The sequence below is a fragment of the Thalassophryne amazonica genome, chromosome 16 (genome assembly GCF_902500255.1).
Source record: "Thalassophryne amazonica chromosome 16, fThaAma1.1, whole genome shotgun sequence".
Taxonomy (NCBI): Eukaryota; Metazoa; Chordata; class Actinopteri; order Batrachoidiformes; family Batrachoididae; genus Thalassophryne; species Thalassophryne amazonica.
The window spans coordinates 40,601,223-40,619,363 of NC_047118.1; the positions used below are offsets into that span (position 1 = coordinate 40,601,223).

Here is an 18,141-nt window from a genome sequence, read left to right on the forward strand (position 1 = left end):
CCCATCCATCCTCCCTTCAATACGGTGCAGTCATCCGTCCCCTATGCCAGAAGAGCACCCCCAGAGTATGATGTTTCACCCCATGCTTCTCGTGGTTGGGATGGTTTTCTGGGGTTGTTCTCATCCTCTTAAACATGGTAAGTGGAGATGATTACCTAAAAGCTCTATTTTGGTCTCATATGACCACATGACCTTCTCCCATGCCTCCTCTGGATCATCAAGATAGTCACTGGTGAACTTCAAACGGGCCCCTGGACATGTGCTGGCTTGAGCAGGGGGACCTTGCTGCCCCTGCAGGATTTAAAACCATGACAGCACTCATGTGTTACTATATGTAATCTTTGTGACGTGGTCCCCAGCTCTCTTCGGGTCATTGACAGGTCCCTCTGTGTAGTTCTGAGCTTCTCAGAATCATCCTACCCCCACAAAAGTGAGATCTTGCATGGAATCCCATGACCGATGGAGATTGACAGTCATCTTGTGTTTCTTCCACTTTCTAATAAATAATCATAGTTGTTGTCTTTACCAAGCTGCTTGCCTGTTGTCCTGTAGTCCATCCCAGCCTTGTGCAGGTCTACAGTTTTGTCCCTGGTGTCCTTAGACAGCTCTTTGGTCTTGGCTATGGTGGACAGGTGGAGTGTGGCTGATTGTTTGAACAGGTGTCTTTTATACAGGTAACAAGTTCAAACAAGTGCAGTAATACAGGTAAACTGCAGAATAGAGGGCTTCTTAAAGAAAAATTAACAGGTCTGTGTGAGCCAGAATTCTTGCTGGTTGGTAGGTGTTCAAATACTTATTTGCAGTAGTAACATGCAAATAAATTATTTAAAAAATCATCCATTGTGATTTCCGGATTTTTTTTTTTTATATTGTGTCCTCGCAAAGTGGACATGCCACCTAAGATGAAAATTTCAGATCCCTCCATGATTTCTAAGTGGGAGAACTTGCAAAATCGCAGGGGTGTTTCAAATACTTATTTTCCTCACTGTAGATGTGCAGACACGCAGTAGAAGGGAACGCTGTTGTTGTTGTTTACTTCCGACTTTCCCGCGCAAAGACTGGCAGGCAGAAAACTCACCTGCACGTTAATTGTATAAACCTGTGTGGATCACACGACTTCCCAAAAATAAAATAGCAAAAACCCTGAGCACACCACAAGATCCGCAAACACAAAATCAACCATCCATAACAATTTAAGAACGTGTGTGTGTGTGCGTTATGCATTTTATACATTTCTCCAAGGAGGATGAAAAGAAAAAAAAATAGACAGGGAGGTTTGTTTTTAATTTGATGAATTGAACACAGGGTGAGCTTGTGATCCCATCTTCCACCTGCTACTGTACACCATTCTGAGCCAACCACATCTGATCCTTGAGGACTAAATGCTTGCCTAAGTGAAAATCTTTCAAAGGGATTGTCATCCATCTGGGTGCGATGTGTTTTTTTATGCATGGCGCTGATCTGTCAGTGTGGGATGGATCACCAGAGTGCATGCTTTGAACGGTGACATCTTCAAATATTATGCACAGTCAGTGACTTGAATAAAAGTTTTCTGCCTACCAGCGTGGCTCCCGCCCGACGCATGACATTGTTGCAATTCCTTCTATACTTACACATGCTCACGATGCCAATAAAGATCTTTCTGATTTATTTCCACGTACATATGTGTACCAAGTTGGGTGCAAATTGGAAGGAAAAACAAATTTTGACCGTTGTCCCCAATAACGCCAGTCCGCTCCTCTGTAAATGGGCCACCTGCCTTTGGCTACAGAAGTAATTTGTGATGGAGTGGAGTTTTGCTAATGAAGGACAGTGTTATGAGACTGGATCAATAGCCAGGGTTCACTTTAATGTTTTAGTTCTAATATGCTGTATCAGAGTGGAATAATAATATTTATGCAGTTTTGTAGGACAAGCTTAGATTTTTTTTTTTTTTTTTTTTTTTTTTTTTTGATGAACGTGATTTGTTTGATTACAGATTGGAATAATGAAAGCAGGAAGGTTGGTGTAGTTGGTCTCTGTGGTTGTTGAGTGTCTTTGTCTGTTCACACAGGAGGAGATAGCCAAAGGAAAGGATGTGGAAGAGAAGCCGGGTGACCTCCCCTTCCCCCACTGGATCTGTCAGCCATATGTCCGACCAGCGTGAGTCATTTTCTCTGTTTGCCTCTTGCCAACAAATAGTCACAAAGTAAAGTATAAGCAGCATGGGAGTAAATTCAGAAGTAACTCTCTTGCAAATGTTTTGTCGAAAGCCCTGATCCCACCGAATGATGAGCGATGAATAATGAGCCGTGTAGCATTTTTTTTTTTTGTTTGTTTGTTTGTTTTGTTACGAGTCCAGTTATTCAAGAAATGTGGGAGAATATAGTGGCTTTGAGAGGCTCTTGGAGACAGAATATTCTGCTAACGAGGCTCATCTGAGTATGGCGCTAATTTCAATAAGTTCAAAATTTAGCAACAACAGCGTGGGGCAGTTTGTGTACGAGGTACTACGAGGACAAACGAGGATTTTAGAGGCATGTTTGTGGTAAGGACGAGGCTGTTAAAAGCCCATTATCCCAGCACCTGGCGACTACGAGAACTGCACTGGGTTTTTTTGGACAGGCTATTTTGCTCCGCCTCTCGCGCAATGCGTCGTAACAATCCCACCTGCTTTTGTGTGCTGGACATTGTATATAAAATAATTATTTTGTAGCGGATAATCATTTTTTTTCTGTCAGTTTGGCTGTTTGAAACCACCTCTAATCACTTGGAATCACAGAGGACTGTTTCCTCTGGACACTTTATTTTGCAACAAACAGCCAGAATTAAATAATGGAAATTTGACTTGGGAAATTACATTGGAAAGATCAACCAGACCGGGATGCTGTCTCTCCCCATCCCTGTTTGCTCTTTTTTATTGAGCCCTTGGCACAAGCAGTGAGACAAAACACCAAAATAAAGGGATGAAAGTCATATTAAATGGGCGCTGAACATAAATCTGACTTTTTGCGGATGACGTGATTGCTTATCTCGAACAACCAGAGAAGTCCCTCCCCTGAAGAGGCACTGTTAAAACATTTGAGCACCCCTGTCTGGTTATAAAATAAATATTTCTAAAACCAAGTTTTAAAACTCAATTTTACTCCATGCAGATACATTAAAAATAACATTTAAATTTAAATGGGGAATGCAATCTATTAAACACTTAGGGGTTGAAATAATGTCAGATTTTTTCAGATATCAATACAAAAATGTTTTCACAGGTACAGGAGAGAATACAGAATTATATTGAAAGGTAGTCTACATTACCTCTGGACTTCAGCTCTAGAATTGGAATTGTAAAATGAACATTTTGCCCAGGTTTTTATTTCTATTTCAAGCATTGCCAGTAGGATCTCACCAACACACAATTTGTGACATGGGATAGATTGATTTCAAGGTTATTGGGATAATAGAGAACTAGAGTGAGATTTGGTATTCTCCAGCTGCCCAAAGAAAAGGGGGAATGTCGCTACCCCAAGTTAAAAGAATATCATTACGCATCCCAGTTGAGATATCTTTACTGCTGGTGTAATCCCTATTATAATGCAAAATGGAAAGACATTGAGAGTGGTACTTTAGAGGAACCCATACAAAATTTGGTTGGAGATAAAAATGAATATGAAACTTAAATCAAATTTGGACCTTATACTAATCATACCTTGACACTATGGTTTAAAATACTCAAAATGTACAAGACTGGAAAAGTGAATTAAGCTGAAATGGGTGGCATATGACAGTTATTTTAAGCTAGCAAAATATGACCAAAATTTATAATTACTGGACAATTAGAGGGATGACAGCTTGGTGTGTACTGGAGGAAAATGGGCAGCTGAGGAGTTTTGAAAAATTAAAGGAACAATATCATTTTGGAAAGCATGATTTCTTCCGCTATCTTAAAATGAGGGATTATTACAAAAGTGAAATAGAGGGGAACTCTTCCACAGGAGGAGAGTGGTATAATTCAAACAATAACTAAAGCCTACAAAGACAGTAACATCAAATAACAATTTATAAAGCTCTAATTGAGCATGACAAAAACACAAGTGAAAAGATTAAAGGTAATTGGAGGAACAGAGCTCCACATAAAAATTGATGATCAAGACTGGATTAAATATGTGGAGGCAATCATCACACTACTACCAGCTCTCGAACATGGAGGGAGTTCGCATGGAAGAACCTGATCCGTTTTTTTTATTACACCCAAACTTAAAAGTAAACGTTTAAAATACAACACACTTGTTGGCGGGGAATGTGGAGGAATAAATGTAGACCATGCTCATATCTTCTGGAATGTCCAATTATTATGTTTTGGGGAAATGGTTTGTAATGTACTTTGTGAAGTGTTGGGATATACAGTTCCCTTAACACCTGACTGATTTATCTGTATAATTTTTCAGAAGACACCATTTCACATAATGATGTACATTTGTGTAAAATGATGTCATTAGTAGCCACAAAATGTATAACAGGACATGGGGCACAACATCTGTGCCAACAAAAGACCAATGGACATCAACGATAAGACATTTATCTAATGGAAAAGATAACACATAGATTGAGATTACAAGAAGCGAAAGTGGAGTGTCGCCCAGGTTTCTGTGTAACCATTTGTTCTTTTTTGTTGTTGTTGTTGTTGTGGTGATTTTTTTTTTTTTTGCACTGTTAAAAACCAATACAGAGGATAGTTATCAGTAGTTTTTTTTTTTTTTTTTTTAAACCGTATTTATCACTATCATACACCTTGGACTTTAATTCTGTGCTTTTATCCTGTTTTTATTTATGCGTGCAGTGCATCGATATTTCGCTCTGTGACAGCATCTGTGATGTTTATTGCTGAATGAATGACAGTAAATAAGAGTTTAAGTCTAAAAGAAGACTGGATTTTCTTGACACCATTGCAGACTGGTAATTTCACCTTTATAGGTGAAACTGCTGTGATTTTACTGCTAACTGTACCTCACAGGCCCAAAGATCCAGTTTCCAATGGTAACAGCCAGGGCTCTGAGGTGAAGAAGGCTGTGTGTCAGAAGAGGGCACTAGAGGACCCTGATGGAACAGCTGAAAGACTCTCCAAAAACAAGCAGAAGAAGAGATCTCGCAATCCCAACAAGAACTTCAGTCCAGAACAGAAACGTGAGTTGAACGTGAGGCCATCCAGTTAACTTAAGATATATGCATTTTTAATTTGTTTTAAAATTAACACAGTGACAGGAACTGCAACAACAAATGTACATATATGACTAAAATCTCCTCACCCTGACTTAGTGACTTTCTCATTCTGTCCCACAGCCAAGTACATCAAATGTGAACAATGTGGAAATCCAAAGGTAAACAGAACATCTCCCACTTTATTACAGTGACTTTATACGTGTTATGTGCTTATAAATGGTAACACAGACTCGGTGGGCGTGTCTTACATAGCAGGATGGAATTCAGATGTGAACTTCACCGACATCTGTCACAGAAGTGTAACATGAACAATATTTCACTATAAAAGATGAATAAAAATGGACTTTATACATTGAGCCCCTTTTAATCCTGTGTTCACTTTGGTGTAGGGAAACAAGTGTGTCTTCAATTTGTGTCGAGGCTGCTGCAAGAAGAAGGCTTACAGGGAGGTTGCAGACTGTCCAAGTCAGTACACACAAATACATATGATGTAGATAAAAATCATAGGATCAGTGTGAAGCTGTGTTGCAGGATAAGGCTGTACACAGTACATAATGTACTGTATCCTTTCAGTGTCATTGTGTTGTGCAGTAGTCACACTGCTGGAGGCACAAAATCGGGTTTTTGTCTTTGGGCTGCCACAATTGTTCATGATTGCCACAAAGTATCCTTTATGGAATTGCACTGACACTTTACGCCAGATGCCCTTCCTGACGCAACTCCCGTTCTATGTGGAGAAACACAGCCCCCTGTGCAGATGCGTTGGGCTACAAAGTTACTCTAATCATTGTAGAGTGAGTCATGCTTTCAAGAAAGGCTATTAAAATAATTTGGAGAAAATTCCTGTTTTCATGTTGCCTTATACACTGTAGGAAGAAATATATATCACATTGGCAGTTTTTTTTCCAACATCACGCAGCTTTATTGCAGGGCTTTTGTTTTAGGTTCATGTGAGAACAGTAAAGTTGAATTTGTTTTGTAGCACGACTGCAATTGTGTGTTTCTCGGCTCTGGTTTTCAGGTCATGGACTGAGGTTTAAGACTAAGGCTGAAAAACGGAAACTTGAGGAGAAGGAGACTGCGAGAGGTAGCGGCTCTCTTCAGCTTCACTCAGAGCCCAGTACAGAACCAAAAGCAGAAGTGCTGCTATGAGCTGAACCGTCACTACCTTTACCTGCTAAAAAACAACCTGGCTCTTGGCTGTTACAGCGCTAACAGAATGAGGACGTCTAATAGGTCCATTTATATTTGGAGACTGGCGAAGTGCTTCTTAGTATGACTGTTAGAGCAACATCTTATTTGGAAGCAAATAATGAATACAGACTGTTTTTTTTTATTCGATAGTAACTTGCATCCAAATTGGTCGATTGATGTCAGAATTACAACACTTTATCTCCATTGTGTCTTCTGTTCATGCATTAATATTAACGTGATGGTGTTTATTCATTTATTAGGTAGGTGCTGCTAAGGTTTTAAGATTCAGTAAACTGATTTGTAAACATCGTGACAGATATGTATTTTATTATGTGGCTGCATTTTCATACTCGTGACTTAAAACTATTTATTTCTTGAGGTGAAGGTTTACACAGGTTTAAAACACGTGCCTTCTGATGAGAAATGCTACTAAATGTACAAATTTCAGGAACCTCAGTTTGCTACGACAAACAGGAGACTGCGACGTCAAAGTTCGGTCCCTTGTAAGGCGAGCTCAACGTCTGTAAAATTAAAAACAATTCACTTAAAGGTACTACGTTTGTGATGGGGTTTTTTTTTCTTCCTTCCCCAGTGTGGGTAAGATGAGTTTTCTAAAAGGTCTTTAATTGATAATGCTGTCTTGTAGAGCTTCATTTGGCCTGAAAAAAGTGAGACCAATTCCAGGATGTCTAAAAGCCTGCTCCGTCATCAGCACTGTCAGTGAGTAAACATATATATGGTTTTTGTGCTGTATCTCTTCCCTGGGTTTTGCAAGTACAATTACCACTTTTTCCGTGGAGCTAAATCTGGTAGCGGGTCTAGGTTTTTGGGGATATTTGATGGCACTGCAGTGTGCATAAGGGCAAATATACTGTAGTACAAGTTATGCAGAAATGGAGCTCCCATGTAGTGCTGTAACTGCCTAAAAACCAGTGTACACCCAATCGGTATTCGCTTTATAAGGATTCTGTCATTTGACTCAAACCATTCCAGTCAGTGTTTCACACAATGGGCTGTCTAGCTGTAATGCATTGACTGGATACACTGTTACTCTCAAATGGAATCTGATGGGGCCCTGTTTTATTTAATTTAATAACTGTAAACATTTTCATTAAAAAAAAGCATCTTTCCTGGTTATTTCAAATTTGTGCTAGTGTCGAAAAAATAATAGTGGGTTTCTTCCTTGCAACTACTCACCTGTTGACTCATGCAGAATGTAGGGTTAATTCTTAATGGTAAGATTACAAAGTTTATTGAGGTTCAGTCTCTCCTTGAAGAGACTGTAGAGATGGATTCTACTGTGTAAAAGGATACAAAGTCTTCAGGTACATGTTTGGTTTTGGACATGGTTGCTCATTGTGCCTGAGACATGTTGTACTTGTAAAACCAGTGAGGGCACACACACACACACCACATAGTACAGATAATGCAATGAAGCTTTATTGCAAACAATGTAACTGAAAATGAACAAGGTTGCAGCATTAGCTCAAAGGGCAGGTTGAATATATGGGGATTTTAAACCTCAGCAGAAGTTTCCACATCACTCTGGATATAGTTATTGATGAAGTTCAGGTAGTCAGATACTTTGGTGTAGACACCAGGGCTTCTTGGGAGACCGCACCTTGAGGACTCCCATAACTCATGATGCCCACTTGCACAAGCCTTCCAGATCTGGTCCACACACCAGTGGACCACCATAATCTCCCTATAGAGGAAAAAACAACAGATATGACCACTTTGTTGGCGGTGTACACGCAGTATGAATGCCTTTTTGGAAAATGACCTGTAGGTCTAATTAACAGCTGCTGTTTTTATTCTGTTAATTATTTCCGATTTATTCCATTAAATGTATAAAATGAGCATCACAATCTTTGCTCCCCCCACAAAGTCATTTTTGGGGAGGTGATGTTGTAGTGGTTAAATAATGGGTTTCAGATCAGAGGATCCTCAGTTCAAAAAAATAAAAAAAACAGCCAGAGCAGAAAATCACTAAAGGCCCTTTGGCAAGATTCTTAGTTGCTCCCGGTGTGTAGTGAGCACCTTGCATGGCACCACCCGGACGTCGGTCTGCGTTTGTGTGAATATGACTCATAATTGTAAAGCGTTTTGCGCTTCTAATACAGATAGAAAAGCACTATATAAATGCAGTGCATTTCCCATTTAAAGACTTAGACCAGCATCCGAGATGCTGGGAGGACAAATTGGTGTTTTTGTTTGATGAATGACAAACGATCAGTTGATTATGATTGATAAATGTACGAGTAATTCTCGTAATTCTGTCATTAATGACCTTAAAGCTACACTGTTTAGGTTTTGGTGACATCTAGTGGTGAGGTTGCAGTTTGCATTATCCTGTCACCAGTTGTACTTTCGTCTCCCTTCACTTTTTTTTTTTTTTTTGCTGCTGCTTTGGCAACAAGGTTTCCTGCTCCCCTGCTTTCTTGCGTGATGAGCAATATGGTGCTTTTTTAACAAAAATGAGGGTTCTCAGATTTGTTGGCCTGTACTAGCAGCAGTTCAGAGTATATAGGGGAACAACCACTGTGCCTTCCCTTTTTTCTCCCCTTTCTTTAGTCTTCCGGCCACAGTGCAAACTTAATGTTTTTGAGTTTTCATGTTAAACCTAGAGGGGATAGATGAGCTTGTCTGTCCATCCCCTCACTGAATCTTACAGGGTACAGTAGTGTTCAGAATAATAGTAGTGCTATGTGACTAAAAAAGATTAATCCAGGTTTTGAGTATATTTCTTATTGTTACATGGGAAACAAGGTACCAGTAGATTCTCACAAATCCAACAAGACCAAGCATTCATGATATGCACACTCTTAAGGCTATGAAATTGGGCTATTAGTAAAAAAAAAAAAGTACAACCCCTGGCAAAAATTATGGAATCACCAGCCTCGGAAGATGTTCATTCAGTTGTTTAATTTTGTAGAAAAAAAGCAGATCACAGACATGACACAAAACTAAGTCATTTCAAATGGCAACTTTCTGGCTTTAAGAAAAACTATAAGAAATCAGGAAAAAAAATTGTGGCAGTCAGTAACGGTTACTTTTTAGACAAGCAGAGGGAAAAAAAAATATGCAATCACTCAATTCTGAGGAAAAAAATTATGGAATCATGAAAAACAAAAGAACGCTCCAACACATCACTAGTATTTTGTTGCACCACCTCTGGCTTAATAACAGCTTGCAGTCTCTGAGGCATGGACTTAATGAGTGACAAACAGTACTCTTCATCAATCTGGCTCCAACTTTCTCTGATTGCTGTTGCCAGAGCAGCTTTGCAGGTGGAGCCTTGTCATGGACCATTTCCTTCAACTTCCACCAAGATTTTCAATTGGATTAAGATCCGACTATTTGCAGGCCATGACATTGACCCTGTGTGTCTTTTTGCAAGGAATGTTTTCACAGTTTTTGCTCTATGGCAAGATGCATTATCATCTTGAAAAATGATTTCATCATCCCCAAACATCCTTTCAATTGATGGGATAAGAAAAGTGTCCAAAATATCAACATAAACTTGTGCATTTATTGGTGATGTAATGACAGCCATCTCCCCAGTGCCTTTACCTGACATGCAGCCCCTTATCATCAATGACTGGAAATTACATGTTCTCTTCAGGCAGTCATCTTTATGAATCTCATTGGAACAGCACCAAACAAAGTTCCAGCATCATCACCTTGCCCAATGCAGATTCGAGATTCATCGCTGAATATGACTTTCATCCAGTCTCCACAGTCCACGATTGCTTTTCCTTAGCCCATTGTAACCTTGTTTTTTTTCTGTTTAGGTGTTAATGATGGCTTTAATTTAGCTTTTCTGTATGTAAATCCCATTTCCTTTAGGCGGTTTCTTACAGTTCGGTCACAGACGTTGAGTCAGTTTCCTCCATTCGTTCCTCATTTGTTTTGTTGTGCATTTTCCGATTTTTGAGACATTGCTTTAAGTTTTCTGTCTTGGTGCTTTGATGTCTTCCTTGGTCTACCAGTATGTTTGCCTTTAACAACCTTCCCATGTTGTTTGTATTTGGTCCAGAGTTTAGACACAGCTGACTGTGAACAACCACATCTTTTGCAACATTGCGTGATGATTTACCCTCTTTTAAGAGTTTGATAATCCTCTCCTTTGTTTCAATTGACATCTCTCGTGTTGGAGCCATGATTCATGTCAGTCCACTTGGTGCAACAGCTCTCAAGGTGTGATCACTCCTTTTAGATGCAGACTAACGAGCAGATCTGATTTGATGCAGGTGTTAGTTTTGGGGATGAAAATTTACAGGGTGATTCCATAATTTATTCCTCAGAATTGAGTGAGTCCATATTTTTTTTCTCTCTGCTTGGTCTAAAAAGTAACCGTTACTGACTTGCCACAATTTTTTTTCTTGATTCTTATAGTGTTTCTTAAAGCCAGAAAGTTGCCATTTGAAATGACTTTAGTTTTGTGTCATGTCTGTGATGTGCTTTTTTTCTACAAAATTAAACAACTGAATGAACATCCTCAGAGGCTGGTGATTCCATAATTTTTGCCAGGGGTTGTATACTCAAAACCTGGATTAATCTTTTTAGTCACATAGCACTACTATTATTCTGAACACTACTGTACATGCCTAGGCCTTTCCCAAGCCTTTGAGAAACTCACAGTGCAGGCGTCTTTCCCTCCATTCATGTCTCCTGCACACAGCATATTGTCAGTCAGCGTCGGATACACAGCCTTACAGTCGCTCTGCGAGATGATGGCAATTTTCAGTTCCTGAAGGATTTTTTTACCACCCAGTGGGACTGCAGACACAAACCAACCACACGTAGGGACAAGTATTTAACATTTTACACTCATGGGATATAGTCTATTTATTTATCTATAATTTCTTTTTGATGGAAAACAACTTAAAAGTGTGACAATTTGCTGTTGGTAAAGTACGAGGGTAGGCTGAAAAGTTCTAAAGCTCACTATGATGCAGTTAAAGCATTAACTTTATCATAGTGAGCCTTAGAACTTTTCAGCCTACCCTCGTAGTTATACTTTGTACACAGTGCATGCAAGTGGTTTTCTCCCATTGTTGAACTCACCACCATTCTTAATACTGCCCCAGCCGGTGATCCAGCACTCCGATTTGGAATCGAAGGTGTCATGACTGTTGGGCAGACTGATGGCCTTGACCAGGTTTGAAAGGTCAATTTTTTCTTCAGTCTCAACAGGGCAATGTTGTTGACATAGCCGCCCGCGTGACGTTGGTACTGAGGGTGTTGGATCACATAAGTTATACCCATGTAACGCACACCCCCCTTCAGCAGGCTGTGCGCGCCGACCCATACCATTGAGCGATGCACGTTCACATTCAGCTGTCTGACATAAACAAACACATTACAATGCTGATGGGAGTCAGCGGTTCTGCAATTCACGACATCATTTTGATGAACACCTGCAGATTCAGAAACCTGGTGTTTAGTGGGTGAGAATGTTCATGTAACGTTAACCGGTAGCGCTTTGGCTTTGAGTCTCCTCGGAGCACACTTACTCATCGAAGCAGCTTGCTGCAGTCAGCACCCACCGGTTGCTGACGATCGAGCCGCCACAGCTCCACTCCTTCTTCCCGTCGGTAGCCAAGATGTAAACCATCCACGGCCAGTCCCCTTGTTTTGCATCATTTCCTCCAATGATGGAGGTCTTCACACCATCACCAAACAAACCTAACAGGCAGGTTGAAGGTCCAAAGATTAAAACATGACATATTAATAAGTGTTAAGGTTTAAAAGGGTTTTTTTTTTTCACTCTTTTGCATCAACTTCGGCTGATGCCGTTGCATACAATGAAACTCCACACACGCTCATAGAGACTGACCACACTGATTTAATGTAAATGCCCCCCGCGGCCCCGCCTCTTGCCCAGTGGCCACTAGGATAATTTAGACAATTTGTTAGCATTGAATTTAGAGAAAGACTTCCCCGATTTCACTATTCTAGTGGTTAAATCTACACATCGATGCAAGTGACATTAAAACACCAACATAATTATTTTAAATCTACATATTCTGAATAAAAATTCATGCTGCTGTATCAAAGTAGCAAAGTTGAGTCTGTTGTTAAGATAATGAGGTTTGTGTTACTCACCTTCAATGTTGAAGACCAGTAAGAACACAGTGAGCAGTTTGGAAGAAGCCATCGCCAACTGAAGTCTTCAGACACCAGCTCAAGCTTTATATAGACAGATGGACTTCTAATCAGCACATCATGCTTCCATTTCCCCTCAACTGATGTGCAAATTAACAAGTATGTTCACTTAATGTCTTTAATTTCAAGGGTTCACACTTAGATGAAATTATAAATCACATTCAGTATTGCACTTTATGATGCTAGATGTTGCTGTGATAAAACATTAAATAGCCAAGAGATTTCTTTGTTTGAAATTCAAGAACTACTAGAGTGTATACCTGTTGGTTTTGAAGTCCAAATCTTATATATTCCTTGATTTCCTTATTTATTTATTCTTAGTAGTAGTATTTATTAGCATTCATAACAGTACATTCGCATGTTGATGAACCTAACAACGTATCCCCAATACCCAGAAGATACACAACTCATTCATGTCTGTACATGAACTAGAAAACGTTATGCTGAAATACACATGCTGCAATTTTTTGTACATGGTCTGAGAGTTATTAGTAAACGTTTAAAAATCACAATTACAATATTTTGCACAAAAAAGAAATACGATTACACAATAGAAAAAATAAAATAATACGAACTGCTAAATATATGGTCACTTGGTGAATGTACATAAATGCACAGAAAGTCAGTCATGCAGGGAAAAAAAATACATTATTTGCAAATTATACATTTTGTGTTTATTGGATATGGTACAAAAATTCAAATTTATTAATTTATATAGCGCCAATTCATGACAATATCGTCTCAAGGCGCTTCACAACATAAAAGTTAAAAATTTAAAACACAATAAAAACAACCATAAGAAGAAAAAAAACAGCAGTAAAAAAGTACAAGATTAAAAACACATAACACTAATGATGTGATACATCATTAGTGTTATGTAGCAGTATCATACTAATGATACATACAAATATAAACAATTCTTTACAACTTTTCAAAGTGATTTATAATGTTAAAAACTGACATACAAGAAGTATGTATTATATTCTCAGTGATGCCGGTATTTGGTTAGACTCTTTCTCTCCGATTGTCTGTCTGAGTTATTTTCATTAGTTACTTCATCCAACCATCAACATTCAAAGCGCATACTAAACAAATATGTAGGACTGCTTTTTGCATTTACGCAGTATCTCTAAAATCAGAAAGGTCTTGTCTCAGAGTGATGCTGAAAAACTAATTCATGCATTTATTTCCTCTAGGGCTGGACTATTGTAATTCATTATTATCAGGTTGTCCTAAAAGTTCCCTAAAAAGCCTTCAGTTAATTCAAAATGCTGCAGCTAGAGTACTGACGGGGACTAGAAGGAGAGAGCATATCTCACCCATATTGGCCTCTCTTCATTGGCTTCCTGTTAATTCTAGAATAGAATTTAAAATTCTTCTTCTTACTTATAAGGTTTTGTGAATAATCAGGTCCCATCTTATCTTAGGGACCTCGTAGTACCATATCACCCCAATAGAGCGCTTCGCTCTCAGACTGCAGGCTTACTTGTAGTTCCTAGGGTTTGTAAGAGTAGAATGGGAGGCAGAGCCTTCAGCTTTCAGGCTCCTGTCCTGTGGAACCAGCTCCCAATTCAGATCAGGGAGACAGACACCCTCTCTACTTTTAAGATTAGGCTTAAAACTTTCCCTTTTGCTAAAGCTTATAGTTAGGGCTGGAATCAGGTGACCCTGATCCAGCCCTAAGTTATGCTGCTATAGACGTAGACTGCTGGGGGTTCCCATGATGCACTGTTTCTTTCTCTTTTTGCTCTGTATGCACACTCTGCATTTAATCATTAGTGATCGATCTCTGCTCCCCTCCACAGCATGTCTTTTCCTGGTTCTCTCCCTCAGCCCCAACCAGTCCCAGCAGAAGACTGCCCCTCCCTGAGCCTGGTTCTGCTGGAGGTTTCTTCCTGTTAAAAGGGAGTTTTTCCTTCCCACTGTAGCCAAGTGCTTGCTCACAGGGGGTCGTTTTTGAACCGTTGGGGTTTTACATAATTATTGTATGGCCTTGCCTTACAATATAAAGCGCCTTGGGGCAACTGTTTGTTGTGATTTGGTGCTATATAAAAAAATTGATTGATTGATTGAATTTATGTATAACCTGAAACTGAATGGAAACATGTAAAAGTAACACTCGTCCCAAAATTCAACCCTCTGGGTTTAACAAACCTATTAAAATATCACTTACTATTACTAATACTACTGCTACTACTACTAATAATAAATAATAGTAATTATTATATATTAATTGTTTTTAACTGAACATTTTTTAAAGCTGAAACCATTTTTAATAAACATAAAAAATATTGTCCTGAGGTGTGTCAGTTCCCATCATGCAGTCGGATAGTGCTCTATTAGTGACTATTAGTTGCTCAAGTTACTAGTTAAAATTTGTGTTGTGTTATTGATGTACATTGTGTTGTGAATGATATAAGATTGATCGCAATGACGTCATTACTTTGAGCTGTTCCCCATTATCTTTGGCAAGTCCCGGACCACGACCATGCTTACTTCAAATAAAGATGACTAAATGTCATTTTACAAAAGAGCCAAATCTGTTGCCGAATGACACGAACAAATGAAAAAAAATTAACGTCTGTTCCTGCATGCTGCCTAACAAAGATGATCTCAATGTAACTTGGCCCCAGGCCTCAGTCTCGCAGGGCCACCCAAGAATCCGCCGAGTACTCGGTTGTTTCGGGGTTGATGTTTCTGTGGGAATTTTTTTTCATGAAACACCTTCCGTGTTTGGTTTTAGCTGACGTCTAAAATAAAAAAAAAAAAAGAAAAGAAGACTCTTCTAAAAGTGAAACGAAATGCTGCTTGTAATTTCGACGTTTAATGTTTGACGTACGATGTCTTCGGTGCTTTTAACGCTTGGCTATTTTTTCCGGTAACGCTGACGTGACGCTGAAGTATGATTCGGACAAACAGCATTAACGCAGATTGTGATCACAGTCCCGCCGCTAACGGTGAGACCTGGCAGCTGTCCGCTGTGCCGAAATATCAAATAAAGAGTTAATAAAGTCACTGAACCTGTGTTTTATTACAGATCGCTGCACACAATGTCGCAACTGGAGCGCATTTTTGGTAAGTATTTGACATTACAAAGTTTTAACGCAGTTTCCGAAGACAGTAAATGCCAGCACACATTCAGTTGACTGATGAAACTCCGATTTTTAATTTCATTTTATTGGGAGTCTGGGCTCTGTTTTAGACAAAGATAAACTATCAGAGAAACGCCATCTGGACTTCTATGTATTTTGAGTTATTAGTGTCATACCACTCTTGTGCGCCACCTTGTGTAATTCAGTTTAAGCTATGATAGTCAACGTATGCAGGAAGGGGATCATTACATCTTGGTAAACAGCCTTATTATGCACATGGGTATCACTGATGTTTACTTAAGATACAGTGCTTCCAGAAGTATTCACAGCGCTTCACTTTTCCACATTTTGTTATGCCTTATTCCAAAATGGATGAAATTCCGTTTTTTTTCCCCCCTCAAAATTCATGATGCGAAAAAGTTTTTGAGATTTTTGCAAATTTATTAAAAAAACTAAGAAATCACATGTACATAAGTATCCACAGCCTTTGCCATGAAGCTCAAAACTTAGACTTTGACAGAAACATTTAAAGAGAACTTTGGTATTACAAATATTACAAAATAAATGTAATTTTTTTTGTCTAGTATTCTTGCATTTAATTCATCTAAAACCACTCAAAATTGGTTAAAATAGGGCTTGCCAATAACATTTTAGAGGTATGACCCCACCAGGGCCCCTGCACCCCCTGCCGCAAGCCGCGATCACGTAATTTACCCGGCACTCAAATGGTTCTAGCTAGAACCCTGCTACCATTAAACAATGGATTTACTGCATTGCATCATGGGACTTTGGGGTTTTAAATGTTGTTGTGGTTCATGTTAGGTTAACAGTGTTGTTAGTGTTATTGAATTATTGTGTTTTTGTAGTTCAATTTGTTTAGTCAGTTTAGTTAAGTGCCATGTTCCTGTTAACATGAGTGAAAGAGTATTGCTTTTGATGTCTTCTGCCATCATCTTGTTTGTGCGTTGTGTAAAAATTAAAAGCACTTGCTTGCACCAGAATGCAGAAAAAAATGAAAAGGTCTGTGTGAGTGTGCATGGGTACAGCTGACGTTTGCCGTTTAGTATGCTTATGTATTTTGGGTCAAGGATGAACAGCACCAAAACAGAACATTGATAAGACTAATATTTTTGGAGAAACTACGGATATTAGCTCATGTTGCTAATTACATTCTGGTGTAACATTCATGCCAGCAGGAACGATAAATCATCTTTATATTAAAAGCGTGAGTGTGCGTGATTTTATTTAGTAAATACCATAATATAATTGTAAATACATTAAAAATACATGGATGACACAAGAAGTGAAAACACTTATTTCCATTGTGGTCCATTTGAAAATCACCTGACAAAATAGAAGTAATAAACTAATAATAATAATAATAGTGTGTATATAATAACAAGAACCTAAACCATTTATAAATACATTAAGACAGTAAATTAACATTAAAAAAACTACATAATTAACAGGAAATAAAAGGGTCCGAGTTCCTCTTCTAAAATTGTTGAGGTCTAAGGTTCTAAAAACATTCTGGAATGACACACCATTCCAACTCATTATACAAGCTTTGCTTAATTTATTACCACCCTTGAAAAAAGTCAGCTACCTATTTTATAAACGCTACCCAATCTAGAGCCTGTGGATCTCCACGGGCACATGCAAGTCAGTCTTTAATATTATTTGAAGTGAGAATTTGAAAACCATACAGGAATAATGTAATATATAGTAATCTAGGAGTGCAATAGAATAGATTATCAGGGTTTTTTTTTAAATTCCATGATTGCTGTACATTATATAATCTACAACAAACAACAGTGTAATGTTTTCAAATTCCATCTTTTGTCTGACAGGATAGAACACAATTAACAATGATGTAAGATGTTTTAAGACCTTTTAATCAGTGCCTTTCTAGTTTGGTTTTTGTCATTTTGTAGCATTTGTGTTAAATGATCAGCACTGAAGTGTTCTGAAATTGTTGTAAAGCTTTAACATGGCTTCATTCATAAGGACTGTTTAGTGTCACAGCTCTACATATTTCTTGCACAGAAATGTCTCTGCCTGAGGTTTAGGTGTTTGAGTATCAACATGTCTTAATCTGCTTAGTAAGTATTATCTGTTCTTTCTGATTATCTTTTCAGGCTCCTAGGATTGTGCAACAACTTTGCTTATGTGGTTATGCTGAGTGCTGCCCATGACATCCTCCAAAAACAAGAGTCGGGGAACTCCACAGGATCTGTAAGAAAGCAGCTTTTATTTATATTTTCCGTCAACAGTTGCTATTGCCATGTAAAGTTAAAATAGTCTCAATATATATAAACCCATACGATGCTGTCTTTTTAATCTTTTTTGTTTCGTTTTGCTTTTTTTGTTTTGCTTTGTTTGTTGTTCCAGATTGGGACTACATTAGTGACGAACTTTGCAAATGCAAGCAGTAGCAACAGTAGCCGCTATGACTGCAATCCTGTCTCTACTGCGGTAAATTCATATGACA

At 38.6% G+C, this 18,141-nt stretch overlaps 3 protein-coding genes across 9 annotated transcripts in view; 2 read left to right on the forward strand and 1 right to left on the reverse strand.

The window, feature by feature from the left end:
• Nucleotides 1-12,015, forward strand: part of dus1l (dihydrouridine synthase 1-like (S. cerevisiae)) — a 32,363-nt gene extending 20,348 nt beyond the window's left edge. For 4 of the 5 annotated variants that reach the window (XM_034190220.1, XM_034190223.1, XM_034190222.1 and 1 more), the window contains 5 exons: nt 2,054-2,142; nt 4,988-5,157; nt 5,314-5,351; nt 5,583-5,658; nt 6,215-6,939. In XM_034190220.1, the coding sequence (XP_034046111.1) occupies nt 2,054-2,142; nt 4,988-5,157; nt 5,314-5,351; nt 5,583-5,658; nt 6,215-6,345 (504 nt within the window). In that variant the 3' untranslated portion in view covers nt 6,346-6,939. Of the gene's footprint in view, nt 1-2,053; nt 2,143-4,987; nt 5,158-5,313; nt 5,352-5,582; nt 5,659-6,214; nt 6,940-11,897 lie in introns of those variants that run through there. The other variant, XR_004565598.1, reaches the window with a different exon arrangement.
• Nucleotides 7,806-12,742, reverse strand: LOC117527751 (tryptase-2-like). Its single transcript, XM_034190224.1, is given in 8 exon segments — nt 7,806-8,009; nt 8,012-8,063; nt 8,066-8,092; nt 11,030-11,169; nt 11,458-11,571; nt 11,574-11,734; nt 11,907-12,078; nt 12,499-12,742. Coding segments are annotated over 8 exon segments (825 nt in total). The 5' UTR covers nt 12,551-12,742; the 3' UTR covers nt 7,806-7,902.
• A 2,504-nt stretch (nt 12,743-15,246) lies between these two features.
• Nucleotides 15,247-18,141, forward strand: part of cln3 (CLN3 lysosomal/endosomal transmembrane protein, battenin) — a 33,373-nt gene continuing 30,478 nt past the window's right edge. Inside the window, exons 1-4 of one of the 3 annotated variants that reach the window (XM_034189695.1) lie at nt 15,247-15,515; nt 15,596-15,631; nt 17,788-17,885; nt 18,042-18,125. In XM_034189695.1, the coding sequence (XP_034045586.1) occupies nt 15,461-15,515; nt 15,596-15,631; nt 17,788-17,885; nt 18,042-18,125 (273 nt within the window). In that variant the 5' untranslated portion in view covers nt 15,247-15,460. The remainder of the gene's footprint in view (nt 15,516-15,595; nt 15,632-17,787; nt 17,886-18,041; nt 18,126-18,141) is intronic. The other 2 variants (XM_034189694.1, XM_034189693.1) reach the window with 2 other exon arrangements.